Genomic DNA, 20,903 nt, shown 5'->3' on the forward strand with positions numbered 1-20,903 from the left:
CGTAAAACAAGGAGAGGGGCACACCAGCTCAAATAGCTCTCCTGGCTCTGGTATCTGTTAAAATTTGTAAGAGGTAAAGCCTAGCCCAGCCCAGTTCCAAAGACATCGCAGGCACTCGGTAAATATTTGATTTCCTTGTTGTTGCTTCTCCTGTTACACAGGAATCCGAGGTGTCCGAGAATGCAGTCTGAGCAGAACGGGTGAGTCCCAAGCCCCACTCTCTTCCCTGCCTCACCGCCGAGCAACCTTATTCTGTTGTTTGTGACACAGGAAAAAAATCAAACACTAAACCGGCGCTGGAAAATATGAAGGCTGAGTCCCATTTGCTCAGTCATAAGCCTATGAACAAGTTACTTCAAGCCTTAACTCTCCCTCAGCAACCCCCTGCTCCCCTCCCCCCATATGAAATAATGTTTTTTAATCTAAAAATAAATAGTTAAAATTAAAGTAAGTTTAGAAGGTGCTAAGGATGTAGCTTGGCGGCGGCAGTTGTTCATCTAAGTGGCACAAGGCCCTGGATGGATCCTCAGCACCACTCACAAATCAAAAATGACTAAACTCTTGCACAAATTTCTGATCATCAAGGTTCAAAGTTGAGAACCTATAGCAGTTAGAAAAAACAAACCGGCCGGGTGTTGTGGCACACGCCTTTAATCCCAGCACTCAGGAGGCAGAAGCAGGCGAATTGTTGTGAGTTCGAGGCCAGCCTGGTCTACAAAGCAAGTCTGGGACAGGCAAGGCTAAAACAGAGAGCCTGTCTCGGAAAAACAAAAAAATAAATAAAAATAAAAATAAATAGAAATAAATAAAAAGGCTGGGCGTGGTGGCTCATGCCTTTAATCCCAGCACTCGGGAGGCAGAGGCAGGTGGATCTCTGTGAGTTCGAGGCCAGCCTAGTTTACAAAGTGAGTCCAGGACAGACAGGGCTTGTTACACAGAGAAAAGCTATCTGGAAAAGCCAACAATACAAAACAAAACAAAAGGCTTGGGTCACCACTGCCCTACAAGAACGCATTTTCAGCGTTTAAAAGCAGATTTTACTTAGGTGTCTGTGTGTCCGCATGTATGTGTGTCTTTGTGCATGTATACCATGAGAGGACAGGTACAGAGGACAGAAAGTGTTAGGTCCTCTGAGCTGAAGGAGTAAGAAACTGAGAAGCACTTGGGTGTCAGGAACAAAATGGGTTCCCTGCAAGAGTAGTACACACTCTTAACCTCTGAGTCACCTCTCCAGCCTCGTTGAGGGAAGAAAAAAAAAAAAAAAAGGCAGGATCTCCTATAACTGAGGTTGGCCCCAAATTGAACTTCTGACCCTCCTGAGCCCTGGGAGTCCAGGCACGCAGCAGAACTAGGTAGTGCTGGGGATGAACCAAACGCAGAGCTTTATGCATGCTGGGCAAGCCCTCTACCAACTCAACTACATCCCACTCCCCAACTCAATTTTTTAAATTAATTATTCATTTAGAGACTGGGTTTTATTCTGTAGTCCAGGCTGACCTACTTAGCCCTTCACATGTAGACCAAGCAAAAAGCAAATACTCCCTGACTCTTCCTTTCTAGTCTGGGATTACAGGTGTGTACCACCACAACCAGCCAGGGGGAAAAAAAAATAATTAAGGGAAGACAGAGGCATTTCCGCCCTGCGCTTTCTTTCTCCAGAGCATATTACCACCAAATGAGGAGGAGAAAAAAAAAAAAAATCCCATGCTCAATAGTGAGGAAGTGACCCACTGGCAGCCCAGTCCTTGAATTCAGGATGGAGGAAGTGACTGTCCACCGGCTGAAAGGCAGGAAGTGGAGGCACATATCCAGCCCCTCCCCACCCCTAAAACTCTCCCTTGGCCTTACTAGAAAGCTTTTGGAAGTTGACCCTGGTAGATCCAGAAACTGAGCCATCCACACAGGTGGTTGGCAAACAGGCTGTAGAAGGTTCCAAGTGCCGCAGGGCAGGAAGCTGTAAGGTGATGGCATGGAGGGGCTACAGGCCCAGCTAAGTCAATTCTGAAATTAACCTTCACACAGCTCTTCCCCTCAAGGTGCCCCGCTAATATCCTGACGGCTTCAGAGACCAAGCGAGGACTCAACAACTTCCCGGGAAGACTGGAAACTGCTCTCCACACGAGAGGGAGATCTTGGAGCCTCAGGAAGAACGGTCTCATCTCTCCTCACCCACGGTCCACATCATAAACTCTATCTACACTCATACCGTATTTCCAGGACGACACTCGCCGCCCTCACCCCCAAATCCCAGCCTCCAAAAACCTTGGAGAACTTTGGGAAACAGAAAACCCAGATCCCAGCATAACTCGTAATCTCAAATCCTGAACTCTGGAAGACCCTGTATTTCCCATATTCCAGAATCTCTGACCACGGAGAATCTGCAGAACCCGGGACCCACCTCGCGGGAAGTCAACCCACGCGCCGGCCACTAAGCGCCCTCAGTCTTCGGGACCACCCGCCCCTACTTCCAGAGTCCCAAGACCTCTACGTCCCGAGGAAGCATGGTTCCTCCCACCCTGCCAGGCTCCTGCCGAAGATCCCAGACCCAAGAGGATCGAGACATCCAGAAACCAGCGAGCAGCGAGCAGGACGGCGTGGCCCCTTCTTACCCGCTAGCGCCGCCATGGTCCCGGGCGCGGACAACCAGGGGAAGGACCACCCGGCGGCGGCAGCTCAGGTCCGCGTCCGCGCGCGGTCGAGAGAGTCTCTCTACCTCGGCAGCGTGAAGGATGCACCGCCTACGGCACCCCGGGAGGACCAAACCGCACCTGGCACCGGGACCCGCCTGCCGACGCCCCGCCCACTAAAGGTTTCCGCCCTGACGCCCCTCCCCGCGCCCCGCTCCCCCGGCCCCGAGCGAGCTCCGCCGTGTCTCTGGCGCCCCCTAGCGAGTGGCGTCCTCTAGAAGCGTTCGAGGTCACCAGGGTGATTCAGTATGGGCTCAGCGCTCAGCATAGCCTTGTTCTCCCTTCTATGCGACTTGAAAATGGCTCTGCTCATCAGGTAGATGGGTATCCCAAGTCTTTTGACTCTGAATTTGTTTTGTTGTTGTTGTTGTTGTTCATTTGTTTGTTTGTGGGTTTTTTTGTTTTTGTTTTTTGTTTTGCAAGACAGGGTTTCTCTTTGTAATAGCCCTGGCTGTCCTGGACTCACTTTATAGACCAGGCTGGCCTCGAATTTACAGGGATCCGCCTGCCCCTGCTTCCCGCTTGCTGGGATTAAAGGCGTGCGTCACCACGCCGGGTGCTACAGGGTCTTCTAATGCAGCCAGACTGATCTTGGACTTGCTGACCTCCTGCCTGTTGAGTGCTGAGATATTCTTTCTTTAAATCATCTTGCTTTAAATCAAGGCAGGCGCGGTGACACGTTGTGTGAGAGGCAGAGGCGGGAGGATCTCTGTGATTTCCAGGCCAGCCTGGTCTACAAAGCAAATCCAGGATAGCAGGGGCTGCTGCACACAGAGAAACCCTGTCTCAAAAAACCTAAAAACAAAACCCCCAAAACCAATCTAGATGTTCTAACATAGTTACCTTATTCTGGGACTGAGAACAAGGAAGGCCGATGTGGGCACTGGGTGGGTGCCACCAGTACTCGGTGGGTAGAGTACTGCCCTAACAAACTCCTGGGTCTGATATTGAATTAACTTGTGGTGCGAGTAGGAGGTGGGAAGACCAGGGTTCAAGTTCATCCTCAGCTGCATACCAGGTTGAAGGCCAGCGCAGCAAAACACCCATACACATAAAACAAAAAAAAAAATATTAGCTGGGATTCTTTAAGATAGAGTCTCATACAGCCCTGGCTGGCCTCAAGCCTGTGTTATCAAAGATGGCTTTGAATTCTTGATGCTCCTAACTGTTCTGAAAGTGCTATAGGCCAGGCAGTGGTGGTACACACCTTTAATCCCAGCACTCGGGAGGCAGAGGCAGGGGGATCTTCGTGAGTTCGAGGTCAGCCTGGTCTACAGAATGAGTTCCAGGCCAGCCAAACTACACAGAGAAAACCTATGGGGGGGAGGGCTATAGTTATAGATACATATCACAACCAACCACATCCCTAATAGTTTAGATTCTGGGTCCGCTGCTGCTGCTGGAGTGCAGGCCTGCACCACCCAGGCCTCCAAATTGTTCAGAACAAGCACGACATCCAGCCATTTTATTCAACTTCTTTGGATGTTGATACTAAGGGGTGGGAGGGGTTACCTAGTGGTCAAGAGCACTGGCTACTCTCCAGAGGACCCGGGTTTGATTCCCGGCATCTACATGGTAGCTCCCAACCATCTATAATGTCAATTCCAGGGGATGCGACTCACTCTTCTGGCTTCCTTGGGCACAAGGCACACATGTGATGCACAGACATACCTGCAGTCATAATACCCATAGACATAACAACTTTTGTTTTGTTTTGTTTTTGAGACATGGTTTCTCTGTATAGCCCTGGCTGTCCTGGTACTCTGCAGACCAGGCTGGCCTGGAACTCAGAAATCTGCCTGCCTCTGCCTCCTGACTGCTGGGAAGAAAAGCATGCACCACAGCCACCACCACCCAGCTATAAAATAAGAACTTTACTTTTTTAAAAAGATGCTGATCGAATTGATAAAATATATTTAAAAATAAAAGATGCTGATCAGCGCTGGGTGTGGTGGCACGCGCCTTTAATTCCAGCACTCAGGAGGTAGAGGCAGGTGGGTCACTGTGAGTTTGAGGCCAGCCTGGTCTACAAAGCGAGACCAAGAGAGCCAAGGCTACACAGAGAGACCCTGTCTTGAAAACCAAAACAAAACACAAAACAAAACAAAAAGATGCTGATCAATGGAGGTGGAAACCTCCAACAATGCCATTCACATCGAGTGAAACTAACTCTACGTGGAGGCTGTCAGGGTACAGACTCCTGTGTGGGGCTGGGGAGGATGTGGCTCAGCTGGCAGAGAGGGCTTGCCTAACATGACTGGAGCCTTGGGTTCCACCCTTTGCACTGCATAAGCAGGACATGGTAGTGCATGCCTGGGGTCTTAGGAGGGAAACAAAGGAGGACGGGCAGAGTTCAAGGCCATCCTCAGTTATATGGTGGACTTACGGCCAGCCTGGGATACACTAGACTCTTGTTTGAAACATCACTCAGTCATTCAGTGTACAGGGCAGGGCGGGGGTCTACACAGCGTTTTCCCTTCCTGGGCTCCTCTCTGCCAGGTCAGCTGCTCCCTAATGTCTTCCTAATTCTCTCATGCTGGGTGTGACTCGGTTCCTTTACCATTATGTCACTAGGCAAGCATTCAACCCTGTGTCTCCTGCCCCAGCAACTTAGAAAGATGATTTTGATCACAGTTCTCATTCTCTTTCCCTCCCTCCCTCCCTCCCCCCATATCTCTCTCTCTCTCTCTCTCTCTCTCTCTCTCTCTCTCTTGCGCACGCGCGCGCGCACACACACACACACACACTTTATTTTTTAAAAAACATATTATTTATACAGTATTCTTCTTGCATGTGAGCCAGCACATTAGAAAAGGGCACCAGATCTCACTATAGATGGTTGTGAGCCACCATGTGGTTGCTGGGAATTGAACTCAGGACCTTTGGAAGAACAGCCAGTGCTCTTAACCTCTAAGCCATCTCTTCAGCCCCCACACTTGAATTTTTAAGATCGAATCTCTCTCTATACAACCTGGTGGTGGTGTTGCACACCTTTAATCTCAGCATTCAGGAGGCAGAGGCAGGCAGATCTCTGTGAGTTCAAGGCCACCCTGGTCTACAAAGTAATTCCTGGACAGCCAGGGGTGTTACACAGAGAAACTGTCTCAAAAAACTAAAACAAAAACAAAAACAAAAACCTATAGTCCTGGCTGTCCTAGAATTCACTATATACACCAGGCTCACTTCAAACTCAAAGAAATTCTCCTGCCTCTGCCTCCAGAGTGCTGGGAGTAAAGGCATGTACCACCACATTCAGCCTACACATAACTTGTTTGTTTGCTTTTTTAAAAAAATTATTTATTAAGTGTAGAGTGCTCTTCCTGCATGTATGCCTGCAGGCTAGAAGAGGGCACCAGATCTCATTATAGATGGTTGTGAGCCACCATGTGGATACTGGGAATTGAACTCAGGACCTCTGGAAGAGCAGTCACTGCTCTTAACCTCTGAGCCATCTCTCCAGCCCTTGTTTGCTTTTTTTTTATATAAAGATTTATTTATGTATTTAATTAAATGAATGCTCTATCTGCATATATACCTGATGTCAGAAGGTATCAGATCTCATTATAGATGGTCAGGAACCACCTTATGGTTGCTGGGAATTGAATTTAGAACCTCTGGAAGGGCAGAGAGTACTCTTAAGCACTGTGCTATCTCTCTAGCCCTCGCTTGGTTTTGTTTTTGTTTTTAAATAATACCTCTTTGATGCCCATACTAGCCTCAGAACAGATCCTCCTTTGTGTGAGCTTACAGGCATGCACCACCATAGTGCCTGGACCACCACCCTAATTATATAAAGGAGTAACAAGCGAAGGAAATGGCTTAGTGGCTAAGAGCACTGGCTGCTCTTCCAGAAGATACAGATTCAGCTTCCAGCACCTTTTTTTTTTTTTTTCGTTTTGGTTTTTCAAGACAGGGTTTCTCTGTGTAGCCTTGGCTGTCCTGGACTGGCTTTGTAGACCAGGCTGGCCTCAAACTCACAGAGATCCAACTGCCTCTGCCTGGTATTAAAGGTGCGCCACCACGCCAGGCCCCAGAACCCTTATGTTGGCTCACAACCATCTGTAACTTGTTTCAGGTCCAGAGCCCTCTTCTGGTCTCTGCAGACACTAGGCAAATACACAGTATTCTTAGAAACATACAGGCAGGAAACTCATACACATGAAATAAAAACTAAAACACGCAACTCTGGGATGCATACTGAGGTGAATGGGATTCCTTCAAGTGGTCTGTGTAGGAGAGGAAGAGGCAGCATGTTAGAGTGAGGTGGATCCAACAGGTCTGGACCTGAGTTGATGTTTGTTGAGGTGGCAAGTTGGGAGAACATATGAAGGCTCTCTGTTCTTTTCTGCTCTGTATGGGCTTGTGTGTGGTATATGCATGTGTGAACTAGAGGTCACTGTAAGAGGACGGGGTCTTCCACTACTGCGCTCACTAAGCTATGGTGAGCAGCAGGGATCCTCCTGTCTCTGCCTCCCTGGCAGTAGTATAGGATTACAGACCTGCACCTCAAGCTTTCTGCATGGGCGCTGGGAACCCAAACTCAGGTTCTCATGCCTACCGAGCCATTTCTCTAGCCTCTCTCTGTTCCGCACTTCCTGTTCCTCATTAAAAACAAACATTCTGGGGCTGGTGAGTTGGCTCAGAGGTTGGGAGCACTGTCTGTTCCTCCAAAGGTCCTGAATTCAATTCCTCATGGTGGCTCACAACCATTTATTTGTTTGTTTGTTTGTTTGTTTTTCGAGACAGGGTCTGTCTGTGTAGCCTTGGCTGCCCTGGACTTACTTTGTAAATTAGGCTGGCCTTGAACTCCCAGCAATCCACCTGCCTCTGCTTCCTGAGTGCTGGTATTAAAGGTATGCACTACCACACCCAGCTCTCACAACCATTTATAATGAGACCTGGTGCCCTCTTCTGGTGTGCAGGGACACATGCAGGCAGAATACTATATAAATAATAAGTAAATCTAAAAAAAACCCAAAACATTCTGATATCATTGGCTTATGAGTTCCAGGAGTTCTCTTGTTTTGTTTTGTTTTGGTTTTGGTTTTTTGATGGTACTTGGGACTGAACCTAGTGTTTCATTGATACAACTGTGCTCTATCACTGAGCTATATTATCTCCAGCCTTGTTTTAGCTTTAAAAAAATAAAGTTTTATTTTTTGAAGATTTTTTACTTTATGTGTATGAATGTGCATACATGTTTTGCTGGCATGTATGCATGTGTATCATATGCATGCAATGCCCTTACAGTCACAGAATGGTGTTGGATCCCCTGGAAGCAGAGTTACAGATAGTTGTGAGCTACTGTGTGGGTGTTGGGAGCCAAACACAGGTCCTCTGCAAGAGCAGCCAGCACTCTTAAGCACTATTTCCTCCCTCCAGTCCCTAAATTTAAAAAAAAAATATTTTTTTTTGAGACAGGGTTTCTTTCTCTGTGTAACCTTGCCCGTCCTAGACTCACTTTGTAGACCAGGCTGGCCTCGAACTCACAGAGATCCGCCTGCCTCTGCCTCCCAAGTGCTGGGATTAAAGGCGTGCGCCACCACTGCCTGGCCCTAAATTTTTTATCGTATATAATGTGGTTGGCTGGGTGGGAGATGCATATGGTATGATACATGAGTGGAGGTCAGAGAACAACTCTTTTTTTCCCCCCAGACAGGGTTTCTCTGTGTAGCCTTGGCCGCATGGTGGCGCACGCCTTTAATCCCAGCACTGGGGAGGCAGAGGCAGGCGATCACTGTGATTTCAAGGCCAGCCTGGTCTACAAAGTGAGTCCAGGACAATCAAGGCTACACAGAGAGACCCTGTCTCAAAAAACAAACAAACAAACAAGTTGGTTTTCACTTTTAGCTCACCCTGTGGCTCCAGTTGTGGGGCTTGGTGGCAAGAGTCTTTATTTACTAGGTGGAAACACTTCAGTACCCAGGGCCCACTGGCCTTCCCTGCCTCAGTCTCTTCAGTAGCTGGGCTTACAGGCTTGTGCCAGCCTATTCTGAAGTCCCCTTACCTCTGTATCTTGGCACTGTTCAACTTGACCCTTGTCAGATCAGAACCCAAGAGAAAGAAATGTGCTTCTTTTAGAGGGAGTGGCCTATAGCTTTGGTGGTTTTGAGCCTGAAGCTGGGACAAATTCATAACCTCATCGGCCTCCTCCATCTCGAAGAGGGCATACTCCCTGGTCTGGGAAGAAGGATGAACACAGAGGGACATTTTAACCCTGAGTAACCCATGATTTCTCTAAATGGCACATTCAAGCAAGACACAAGCTAAGCTTCATTAGGGCAGATTGGTGCTTGACGACTTAGAAATTCCATGCATTTGTGTCAGGACCAGGGCTTCCTGGCACAGGCAGCTAGACTCCTCAATGGGTGTTTGGCTTTTTGTTTTGTTTTTTTTGAGACAGGGTTTCTCTGTGTATCCTTGGCTGTCCTGGACTCACATTGTAGACCAGGCTGGCCTCGAACTCATAGTGATCCACCTGCCTCTGTCTCCCGAGTGCTGGGATTAAAGGCGTGTGACACCACATCCAGCTTCCTCAATGGGTGTTTAAAGGCATAAACATTACTAGACAGGTACTTTCCAGGGCCCAAACCAGAGTGCCCACTCTCCAACCACTAACATGCCAAGACAAAGTCCACACTCACAGTAATGTAAAACCATTTAATTCTAAATCAAATCACTTTCACAACAGTGAAAATCAGTGGCTGGTCAAGGTATGCTGCCTACCATGTTCCCATTTTCTGTCCTTGTCCATGGGGGTGACAGAAAGGTGGAGGCTGAGCACACAGCAAACACAGAAGGGCTTAAAGCTGCCTTGGCCATGGGGTGAGAGCTGAGCCTGTAGAGGAACAGCCCACAAAGGAGAAGGGACTCCCAAGTTGGCTTTCCTGCCTCAGCTGCTGCCAATTGTGTAGCCCTGTAATGTTCACAAAGGGCACATGGTCATCACAGCTGTGCCACTGCAGCCCTGGGATGCCTTTGCTAAAAGCACACCTGCGTCATTCCCTTTCACCAGATTCCAAATGATTTGCTCCACTACTCACAACTCTTGTTTCATTTCTTTTGTGTTCACGGGCTGAAGTTTCCCTCCACTACTTAGGGCTTTACTACAATGAGGGATCCTACCAATTCTCTCTAGAACAGAGACATTCCAGGGGCCCCTATGACTGGGGATCTCCAAGTGACAAAGAGGATTTAAAATCTGTCAGGCACACTAAAAAGTTGGTGGCTTATTCTTACCAGCCGGATTTGTTAAACCACCCTCCTACGCAATACTTCATACTGTATCCATTTCAACACTAACACTGGCATTGGCAGGCAGGGGACTGTGCAGTGAGGAGGAGGAGGGCTCTCATCATCTCAAGGTCTAGAGCTCCATAGATTAAACAGTTGCATCTAGAACAATCACCAGGCAAGGCTCTCTCCCAGCCTCTGGTTATTGCTGGGGCAGTGGGTGCTAGAGACGTGAACAAAGGGGCCCAGTAGAAGCTTAGCTTGCCGGCCTGCTGAGGTCTCCAGGAAAGTGAAGCCTGACAGGCAGAGCTGCCTCAGCAGGTGAACTAGTCCCCGACTGGCACCACACTCCCACAGTCAGATCCAGAGGAAGCAGCTTAGGAAGCTCAAGACAAGTCAATGTGAGAAGAATCAGAAAGACCACACTGGATTGCTGTGGTCCTTTGGTTTACACGTCAGCAGCAGTTGCATACCCAGGAGCCTCATGTGTCCCAGGGCTCAGCACACACTCAGGGAGTTTTCAGGTAAATCCATCAGGCCCAAACAACATCAGGACCACAGGTGGAATGAGAGTCCTGGCCTCTTTTCAAAAGGACAATGGCTTCTGAGGATGGTAGTGTTCTGCATGCAGCTGGGCTGACCTGAGCAAGCCTCCAGTTTCTCTGGGCAAGTTCTGAGAGAGAATTACCCAGGCCTCTACAGCCTAGGGGCAGGGCTACTTGTCCTGCTGTGCCTGCATCAAAGTTCTGAAGCGGAGTGGTCAGTCTGAATTCAGCAGTAGTCTAGAGGAGAAAGCTGATGGGAAGCCTGAGCCAAGTAACACCAGGGACCATCTATACCCTACACCAGGAGGTCATTCAAGCTGCTTTCTAGGCCCAAGACACTGAACAAGAGCCAGAGCCAGTTGAAGACCAGAGTCTCTGGTAAGGTCACCCAGCACCTCTGGCTTCTGCTGCTGCAATTATGACCTTCTTGGGCAGTAATTCTTATGCTTCTGCTAAGGAAGGGGAAGGCAGGAGGGCATACAGAGCAGCACTGCAATCTGGAAGGGAATATCTCAGTATAGGGAGTGGAGGCCACTTACCAAGGGGTATTTAAAAAGATGAAAGTAAGTTTCTGTAAATACCATTTGGTTCATCCCTTCATTTTTGTAATATAAAGTTCTGGTGAAAAACTGTTTCTTTCTTCCCACCTCTTCCCTGTGTAGAGCTGGGACCTGCTGAGAAGGCTGGGACAGGACTTCACATTGCCACCATGACAGGTGACTCCACACAAGACCTGAGTTTACAGAAGGATGTTTACAGCAGTGGGCTCCTTGCCAACTGGTTTTGAGTTCCAAAGCTCTGATGGAGAAGACACCTTGATGTGTTTCTGACCCTTGATCCCAGGGGTCAAGATTAAACAAATCAAACACAGGAGTGGGTGTAGCATATCACCAGTCCAGAGGTGCTGCTGTAGATGTGAACAGGGTCCTGTATTAGGCGATCAGGAGCCAGAACATGATCACCAGGGCTACAAACAGGAAGAGACGTGACAGGAACTGCTCATCCACGTATTGGGGTGTCCCAGGGACAGCTAGAGGGACAGGAAGAAGAGACTTTGTCAGAGGCTATAGTTGTGCATGTTGCCCATTGGCCAGGACTGGAGAGGATTAATCTTCATGTCTTTATACAAACAGAACCCTGTGTGGCTCACAATCATCTATAATGTGATCTGATATACTGTAAAAATAAATAAATCTTAAAAAAAAAAAAGAGAGACAAAGCATGTTGTATTAAACAAAAAAAAAACAAAAAACAAAAAAAAAAAAACAGAACCCTGCACAATAAAAACACTACACACTTCAAATAATAGGAGGCAAAACAAAAACAAGGAAAATATACAACAAGGCCTTGATTTCCAGTGAAATAAGAAAGAGCTGTCCTGCACATACAAATGACCCAGTGGACTATCAGGAAACTCCTTGTCTTCCCTATGCTGTGCCACATGCATGGTGTTACTCAGTAGCTCTCATCTTTGAAGAGCAGAATATGGGCCCTCTGAGACCATAGCAGCTCATACATGAGCCTCTCCGCACACTATTCCCGAAGAGAGCCAAGGCCTGGGAATCATAGGGCAAAGTAGAGGGAGAACTGAGTGAGAACCTCTGCTTTTAGAAGAGCTGCTAGTTAGAGTTCTTTGCTCAGATGTGAGAGGCAGGAAGATGGCGGGCTCCATGTCTAGGCTGTGCAAATTGTACCAAACATGACAAAGGGAGACTGACTGAGAGCCCAGGCTGGGAATGAACTGGGAGAGATCCAGTCTGAACACTGGTCCAGGCTAGAAAGCAGCAAGCCAGCTGCAAGTTCCTGCTGCCTCTACAGGATCTGTCTGTCCTTTACGGCAAATCACATCCTGCTTTTTGGGGTCCCCTTCCTCTGAGAAAACAATGTGTGAACAAACAGCAGAGTGACATTCCAGACAGGTAAGATATGGAGTAGAACCCCAGTTCTTGTGGGGTTGCATGTTATTCCCTCATACTTGGTTGCTCTGACAAACTCATGCTGGCAGACAACAAAGAGACTTATCATCTACTATGTCCAAGGAATTGGATGAGGCAGGGAACAGCTCTGATGATTTCTGAATGGGCTAGCATATTCAGAGCATTACATTCCTGACCAGACTACACTGTCTGGTTTTTTGTTGTTGTTGGTGGTGGTGGTTTTTTTGTTTTTCTGAGACAGGGTTTCTCTGTGGAGCCTTGGCTGTCCTGGACTCACTTTGTAGACCAGGCTGGCCTCGAACTCACAGCGATCCACCTGCCTCTGCCTCCCAAGTGCTGGGATTAAAGGTGTGCGCCACAACGCCCGGCTTTTTTTTTTTTTTTTAAGATTTATTTATTATATAGAGTGTTCTGCCTGCGTGTACACCTGCAGGTCAGAAGAGGGCATCAGATGGTTGTGAGGCACCGTTTGGTTGCTAGGAATTGAACTCAGGACCTTTGGAAGAGCACCTCTGAGCCATCTCTCCAGCCTGTACACTGGTCACTTTTGTTCCTCATACTGTACCCTATAAGAGGGCTCACCTGACTATGGTCTTTTATATCTCCATAACATTGGTAGTGGCTTAGGCATTAGAGTGTAATGGAGTCCAAGCACACACTTGCTGCCTTGCTGTATTCTAAATGCAGCTGTCATAGACAAGTGGCTGAAAGGAGAACTACAGCAGCAAGTGACAGACATAAGCACAGTCCCCAAATCGCTGAAGTTTGGTATCAGCCTCATTTTGTGTCTGAGAGATGCCAAGGAGCAAGAGGACCTAACATTTCATTCCTTCTTGGTCCAAAATGGTCAAGGGGGGCAGAGGGGTGGTTTACATGTGTAGGATTAGGGGGCAGAGGGGGTGGCATCCATGTGTAGGATTAGGCTTTTTAATAGCTAGAGAGCCTCCCGTGTGCTGGGATGATTTTTAATAGTCATGGGCTGTGTGTTGGAATGAGTACTTGGAGTGCAGGTGAGGAGCCCCTCAGTGTGTAATAGAACACACCGCATCCCTCATCCTCCTAACGCATGGCGAGTGCTCAGAATCGCTGGATGAGTGTGGTGATCTGCAATGAACTTAAGGGATTTTTGGAAAGTCTGAGGTGCACACAGTGACAAAGATCTGTAGCTCCTTCACTGCTGAATTCCAAGCAGTTTTCAAGCAGGCTAAATTGCTCATTTAAGGAAATGGGGCTTACCTGGAGGAGGCCGTCCGTCATTTATGTTAAATGCTGTGGCAAATATCCCAAATGGAAATGCTCCAATTCCAAAAGACATTTGGAAGCCACCATCTCCAAATCCAAATCCTTGAAATCCCTGTGGAGAAGAAAAACAAATAAGAAATAAGCAGACTTATTCCACGTCTCTCCAACAAGTCCTACATCAGAGCACAGCCGTGGTACCCATGCTTCTTTTTGTCCCTCTGCCACAAAGTAAGGCCTCAGCCCGTCCTCATACCCAGGCCCCAAAGCAAAGAAACTCTGGCGCTAACTCTGACCTTCTAGCCTTAGGCTCAAGTTAGGGAGTTATAAACAGTCCAAAAAGGGCCCACTCTACCAAAAATAAAACACACTGCTATCTGGGCTTGTACAAGTTTAGGTAATTTTCCAGGGTTCCATGTTAGGCAGGAAAACTTCCGACATGTTATTTACAAGACACAACTGGCAATCAGTCTCATGCCCAAATGCAAAGGAGCATTACAATAAAGCCTCTGAAGGACAGCAGGCTACCAAGAAGAGACTTGACACCCTAGGAGCATATACAGGGGGAGGAGGTGCCCGTCAGTCACAGTCATAGGGGAGGGGAGTAGGGAGGAAGGAGGGAGGAATGGGAGTAGACAAGGGATGGGATAACAATTGAGATGTAATATGAATGAATTAATTAAAAAAGATATTAAAAAAAAAGACGGGCCTCTGATGGATCAATAATATCTGCAAAGCAGAATCTTGTAACATGTCCTCCAAGGTTGCTGGTGCTCATTTATACAACAAGACAGAAAAATTTCTTGTGATTTAAGTTGCTAAACTCTTTTTAAAAAATTTTTTTTTCTTTTTGGTTTTTCAAGACAGGGTTTCTCTATGTAGCCTTGGCTGTCCTAGACCAAGCTGGCCTTGAGGGTGCTGGGATTAAAGGTGTGAGCCATTACGCCCAGCTCTTAAAAGTTTTAAATAAAGATTCATTTATTTAATGTGTATGAGTGCTCTATCTGTGTGTACACCTGCACAACAAAAGAGGACATCAGATCCCAGTATGGGATGGTTGTGAGCTGCCATGTCGTTGCTGGGAATTGAACTCTGGAAGAGCAGACAGTGCTCTTAACCACTGAGCCATCTCTCCAGCCCTCAAGTTGTTAAGCTCTTTAAACTCCTATACATGACAATATATAAACATGTTGTCAAGCTATGGGAAAGTATTTATCCTAAAGACTGCAGGGGCTGTGGCTATAGCTGATTTGGCAGAGTACTTGCCTAGCATGATGCTCTGGGTTTGATCCAGAGCACTGCATAAATCGGGCATGGGGGCACACACCTATAAGCAAAGCACTCACAAAGTAGACATAGGAGTAGCAGAAGCTCTAGGCCAACCTCAGCTACATAATGCGTTCAAGGCCAGCCTGGGATACAGTGTAGGACTTTGTCTTTAAAAATTATTTTAAATTGACAACAACAAAAAATTAAACAAATAAATAAAATAAGGAGCTAGAGAAATGGCTCCGAAGTTAAGAGCACTGGCTGCTCTGTCAGAGGTCCTGAGTTCAATTCCCATCAACCATATGATGGCTCATAACATCCATAAGATCTGATGCCTTCTTCTGGCCTGCAGGTGTACATGCAGGCAAGAAACTTGATTACATACATACATACATACATACATACATACATACATACATACATCTTTAAAATTTTTTTAATGTCACATAAAATTTTAAATAGTTAAAACCATTTAATTTTTTCTGATTAATAAAAGAGCCTGGAGTGGTGCTGTGTCCCAGCTCCTAGAGAATGGGGACAGGAGGAAGAGGAGAGAGTCATGTATATGTCATAAGAAAATAGGTCAGAGCTGGGTGTGGTTTTAGTTCTGACACTCAGGGAGGCAGAGGCAGCTGGATTGCTGTGAATTCGAGGCCAGCCTGGTCTACAAAGTGAGTCTAGGACAGCCAAGGCTACACAGAAAAACAGAGAAACCCTGTCTCGAAAAACAAACAAACAAAGAAAAGCAGAGATCTTCCCAAATAGCTGCTGTCAGCAGCTGGCCCAGCAGCCTTGGGTTCTTTCCCGAACATGTTCTCCGCACACTGTCCTTCCCAAGATGGGCTTAGTAGAGCAGGAGCTCTGCCAGTAAGCAGCTCCTCTGAGGACAAGTTCTCCTGGCATGCAACACACAAATCCAGCCTTTCCTCTCCCTTCTCCCCACTCTGACATGATCTCACTAGGTAGTTTAAGCTCTCCTCAAATCTGCAATGCTCCACCTCAGCCTCCTAAACGAGGGAATTACAGATGAGCACCTCCAAGGGTGGCAGTTTGTATCTAATTCTTGCATTAACATTTTACAGAAGACTAAATTTGGCCAGTCTGATCTGAAAATTCAAACTTAAAAAAAAATGTAGAGCCATGCAGTAGTGGCGCATACCCGTGATCCCAGTGCTAGGGAAGCAGAGGCAGGCAGATCTCTGTGGTCTCAAAGCAAGTCTAGGACGGCCTAGAGCTCACCTAGAGCGTCCCACCTGCCTCTACCTCCCGAATGTTGGGATTACAGATGTGAGCCACCGCCTGGCACAGTTCTCGTCTATGTGCGTTCTGACTGAACAAAGGTCACCAGGCTTGCATGACAAGAGCCTTCACTCATACTGCCAACTGGCTGGCCCTGAACACTCAAACACCTTTCTTTTTTCTTTTTTGAGACAGGATTTCTCTGTTTCTCTGTATTCTTGGCTATCTTGGACTCACTTTTTAGACAAGGCTGGCCTTGAACTCATAGAGATCCACCTGCCTCTGTCTCCTGAGTGCTGGGATTACAGGTGTGCACCACCACACCCAGCTCAACACTCATACTTTTTTTTAAACAAAATTTTTATAAAGATTTATTTATTATTTATACAGTATTCTGCCTGCATGTGTGCCTGCCCACCACAAGAAGGCACTGGATCTCATTACAGATGGTTGTGAGCCACCATGTGGTTGCTGGAAATTGAACTTGGGACCTTTGGAAGAGCAGATGGTGCTCTTAACCTCTGAGCCATCTCCCCCGGCCAACACTCATACTCCTAATCACTGTGCACAAGGAAGGAAGGAAGAGAGGGAGGGAGGGAAGGGAGAACACTGGACTATTAACAGCTGCAGATGCTTATGAAACTGGAGGTGTGCCCTGGGCCATCAGAGCCAAAACCTCTGGTTTCCTGGGGTCTGATTTGTATGTTGCTAACGCTGCTTGAGCAAGCAGAGCCTGAGAAGGCCAAGGACAGCTGGCTAGCAGTCAAGAGCAGGGCTTCAGTGGCCCCCAGACTGGGGTCTGGCTATTTGTGCCTCTGGCATGTATACTACATATATCTGTCACTCAGCTACCCCTTTACGTGGGTTTATATAAGGCTTAAAGGAGATCAGGCACAAACTCTCTTTCTTTTGTTTTTGGTTTTTTGGGACAGGGTTTCTCTGTGTAGCCCTGTCCTGGACGCACTCTGTAGACCAGGCTGGCCTCCAACTCACAGACAGACACCCACCAGCCTCTGCCTCCTGAGTGTGGATTACATGCGTGTGGAACCACTGCCGGGCTTGTTTGTTTTTCGAGACAGGGTTTCTCTGTGTAGCCTGGGCTATCATGCATTGCTTTTGTAGGCCAGGCTGGCCTTGGAACTCACAGAGATCCTCCTGCCTCTGCCTCCCAAGCGCTGGGATTAAAGGTGTGCGCCATCAGTCGACAAAACTCTTAATTTATAGTTCTTCTAGAATGTCATTTATGCAGTGTTTACTATTGGCCAGGCAGTGATGAAGTAAGATACGTGAGACTCTACCTCAGAAACACGTGGCACCTGCCTACTACACAAGCACTTGAGAGGCTGAGTTCAAGGCCAACTGTCCATAGCTGTATATGGAGAGCCCTCCTCAAAAATAAATAAAGGAATGGCTAGAGAGGTGGTTTAATAGTTAAGAGTACTCCTGTTCTTTCAGAGATCAGAGTTCAGTTCCCAGCAGCCACTCAGGCAGCTCCCAGTTACCTATGACTCCACATTCCCATGTCTTCTTCTGGCCTCCACAGGGAACACCCTCACATATACATAAATGCATGATAAAAAAAAAGCCCAAAAAACTAGAATATGAACAAACCTCTAAACATAAGATTAAAAAGAAAATACAATGACATTTTGTTTAGACAGTCATGAAATATACTGCCAAAATTAAATTTGAAACCTGTTGACAGAATAGTGAGAGTGATATAAAAATAAAAGGAGGAGACATGGCTCTATGATTAACAGGACATACTGTTCTTGTAGAGGACCTGAGTTCAGTTCCCAGCACCAGGGTGGGTAGCTTGAAATGGCCTTCAACGCTATCTTCAGTGGAATGTGATGCCTAGCTTGTTTATTTTATGTGCACTGTTGTTTTGGCTGTATATATATCTGTGTGAGGGTGTCAGATCTTGGAGTTACAGACAGTTTTAAGCTGCCATGTGGGTGCTGGGAATTGAACCCAGGCCCTCTGGAAGAACAAGCAGTGCTCTTAACTGCTGAGCCATCTCTCCAGCGATGCCTAGCTTCTTACAATCACACATGTACCCATTTCAAACACATACACAGAATTTATAATAAAATTAAAAAGTAGAACATATGGTATATAAATGAAGAGGACTGTAGAAATTAGTATATATTTATTTGGTTCTAAGATTCTAACAGTTCAGGTAAATAATTTTCATTAATGTATTCTTAAAATTTTTTAATTAAAAATTTGAGAAAGTTTCATATATCCCGAATTGGCAATGAACTCACTCGGTAGCTACAGCGGTTTGAATGAGGATGGCCCTAGTAGGTTCTCATTTGAATGCTCAGGCTCCTAGCTTGGTGGTACTGTTTGGGAAAGGTTAGGAGGTGTGGCCTGTCCGGAGGAGGGGTGTCACTGGGGCTGGGCTCTGGGGTTTCAAAAGACTTCAGACATTTCCAGCTAGCTCTCTCTGCTTCTTGCTTGTAGATAAGGATGTAAGCTCAAAGCTACTGCATCAGTGCCATGCCTGCCTGCCTGCCTGCTACTGTGCTCCAGGCCATAAGCTATATTCTCAGCCCTCATTAATATTTTAATAAGAAATTGCTACTTAAAAAAGACTAATAAGGCTGGAGAGATGGCTCAGTGGTTAAGAGCACTACCTGCTCTTCCAGAGGTCCTGAGTTCAATCCCCAGCAACCACATGACGGCTCACAACCATCTATAATGAGATCTAGTGCCCTCTTCTGGTGTGCAGCTGTACATGTGTACTTAATTTTAAAAAAAGACTAATATTTTATTTAAATGTCTATATATTTTGAGCCAGTAATTCTAAGAATTTATCATAATAAAATAATTATGCTTTTGCACAAAGCTCTGTAAAGTTTATCTGAATCCATTTCAGACAGCAAAGGTAGTAAGTGTCATGTAATATAATAGATGCCATTACATTAGGCCCATACAACTGAACAACAGCTATGTCATGAGTATAAGCCTTAGCAACATCTTAAACTGCACTGCTGAAATTCTCCAATTCTTATGGGTACATTCCATGAAAGCAGAGACCATTTGCCAGGTTAGCTGATAAATTATACTCCCATAGTAATTAACAAGGCACGTTGAGGCATTTAGTATCCATAGAATAGATGAACATTAAGAATTATAAAACAATGGGGCTGGAGAGATGGCTCAGAGGTTAAGAGCATTGACTGCTCTTCTGGAGGTCCTGAGTTCAATTCCAAGCAACCACATGGTGGCTCACAACCATCTATAATGTGATCTGATGCCCTCTCTGGCCTAAGGTGTACACGCAGGCAGAACACTGTATACATAATAATAGATAAATAAATCTTAAAAAGAATTATAAAACAAGAGCCATATATTATAAAAAATTAAAAATCAAAAGTAAGCCAGGCGTGGTGGCCTTTGTCTATAATGCCAGCATTAGGAAGTCTAAGGCAGGAGGATCACAAGTTCCAGATCAGCCTACGATATATAGTGAGACCTTATCTCAAAAACCCAAGAAATCAGGCTGGTAAGACAATCTGGTGGTAAAAAGGCTTGTCATAGGGCCTAATACTTTAAGTTCCATCTCCAGAGTCCACGATGGAAGAGAAATTCACTCCCCGAGGATCCTCTCCCCTCTACACACAGGGCCCTTCCATACATCATCATCATCATCATCATCATCATAAAGTAAAGATTACATTTTATGGTGGCTGGGTGTAGTGGTGCACACCTGTAATCCCAACACTCAGGAGGCAAAATGGCTGGAGGATCTCTGTGAGTTCAAGGCCAGCCTGGTCTACAAAGCAAGTCTAGGACAGCTAAGGCTACACAGAGAAACCCTGTCTTGAAAAACCAAAAAATATTTTAAATAAATAAATATATAGATGCATAATCAATAAACATGCACACACATAAATAAAACACAAACATGCGCGCGCGCACGCACACACGCACTCACTCACACAGAGTAAAGAAAGATGAGAAAACAGCCCAAATGCTCGCAGAGGCTATCTCTGGAAGAGTAGTTCTAGGATTGCCCTCTGGTTGCCTCCCTGCTTGGCTCCTTTCTGTACTTTATAAATTTTGCTTTACTTTTAGAACCAAAGGGAAAAACTGCAAGGTCAACAGGAACATTTATTTCAAAAGCCACAGGCACACTTCTAGAAGCTCTTCTAGAATTTTCCTCACCCCTCTGTTTTCCGGCTCTGGCCTCTGGCCTTGAGGACGAGGAGGAGTCTTCTCTCTGAAAAGAAATGTTACAAAGTAAAGCCATCAGAAAATGTTGTGAGTTGCTCCCAGTAAAGACTGACCAATGTGGTTTGGGTCACTCTCCTGCTCAACACATAAAACTGTGCTGGCTTAACCAAATACTAACTTCATTCTACCGCAAACCAGGAAAACCAGCTTGTTTTGAGAAAGCCATCAGATTGCACAGCCTGCCTTTGCTATAGAGATCTTGGCCCATGGTATGAAAAATGGCCAGTTTTGCCTTCCCTGGGCCTGCATGACATGAGCTCATGGGCGCCAGACATCCTAAGCCAGACTAAAACAAAGGATGTGTTGTCGGATGACAACTAACTTCCGTTTGGCCTCCATTACTTTTGGGCTAGTAGCCCATGCTATCTTTTATTTTTGCCACTAGGTCTCAGGCCCTCCTACCACTGATCTCAAACAGCTTGACTGCAAGTTTATTCACATTAGGCACATTAGGCAGGATGCAACTAATGCTAAGGCTGGTGAAAGATCCCACTCAAGATGACAATTTC

At 46.4% G+C, this 20,903-nt stretch overlaps 2 protein-coding genes across 5 annotated transcripts in view; both read right to left on the bottom strand.

The window, feature by feature from the left end:
• LIMK2 (LIM domain kinase 2) overlaps positions 1-2,763 on the bottom strand; it is a 74,528-nt gene extending 71,765 nt beyond the window's left edge. The window contains exon 1 of the mRNA XM_084799274.1: positions 2,610-2,763. Within this exon, the coding sequence (XP_084655400.1) occupies positions 2,610-2,625 (16 nt within the window). The 5' untranslated portion in view covers positions 2,626-2,763. The remainder of the gene's footprint in view (positions 1-2,609) is intronic.
• A 6,569-nt stretch (positions 2,764-9,332) lies between these two features.
• The window catches only part of RNF185 (ring finger protein 185), a 37,381-nt gene continuing 25,810 nt past the window's right edge, over positions 9,333-20,903 (bottom strand). For all 4 annotated transcript variants that reach the window (XM_084799292.1, XM_084799293.1, XM_084799291.1 and 1 more), the window contains 3 exons: positions 20,326-20,380; positions 13,639-13,756; positions 9,333-11,495 (listed from right to left, as the gene is read on the bottom strand). In XM_084799292.1, coding sequence (XP_084655418.1) covers positions 11,398-11,495; positions 13,639-13,756; positions 20,326-20,380 — 271 coding nt within the window. In that variant the 3' untranslated portion in view covers positions 9,333-11,397. The remainder of the gene's footprint in view (positions 11,496-13,638; positions 13,757-20,325; positions 20,381-20,903) is intronic.

The sequence above is a fragment of the Acomys minous genome (assembly GCF_964271855.1).
Source record: "Acomys minous genome assembly, chromosome: 10".
NCBI lineage: Eukaryota > Metazoa > Chordata > Mammalia > Rodentia > Muridae > Acomys > Acomys minous.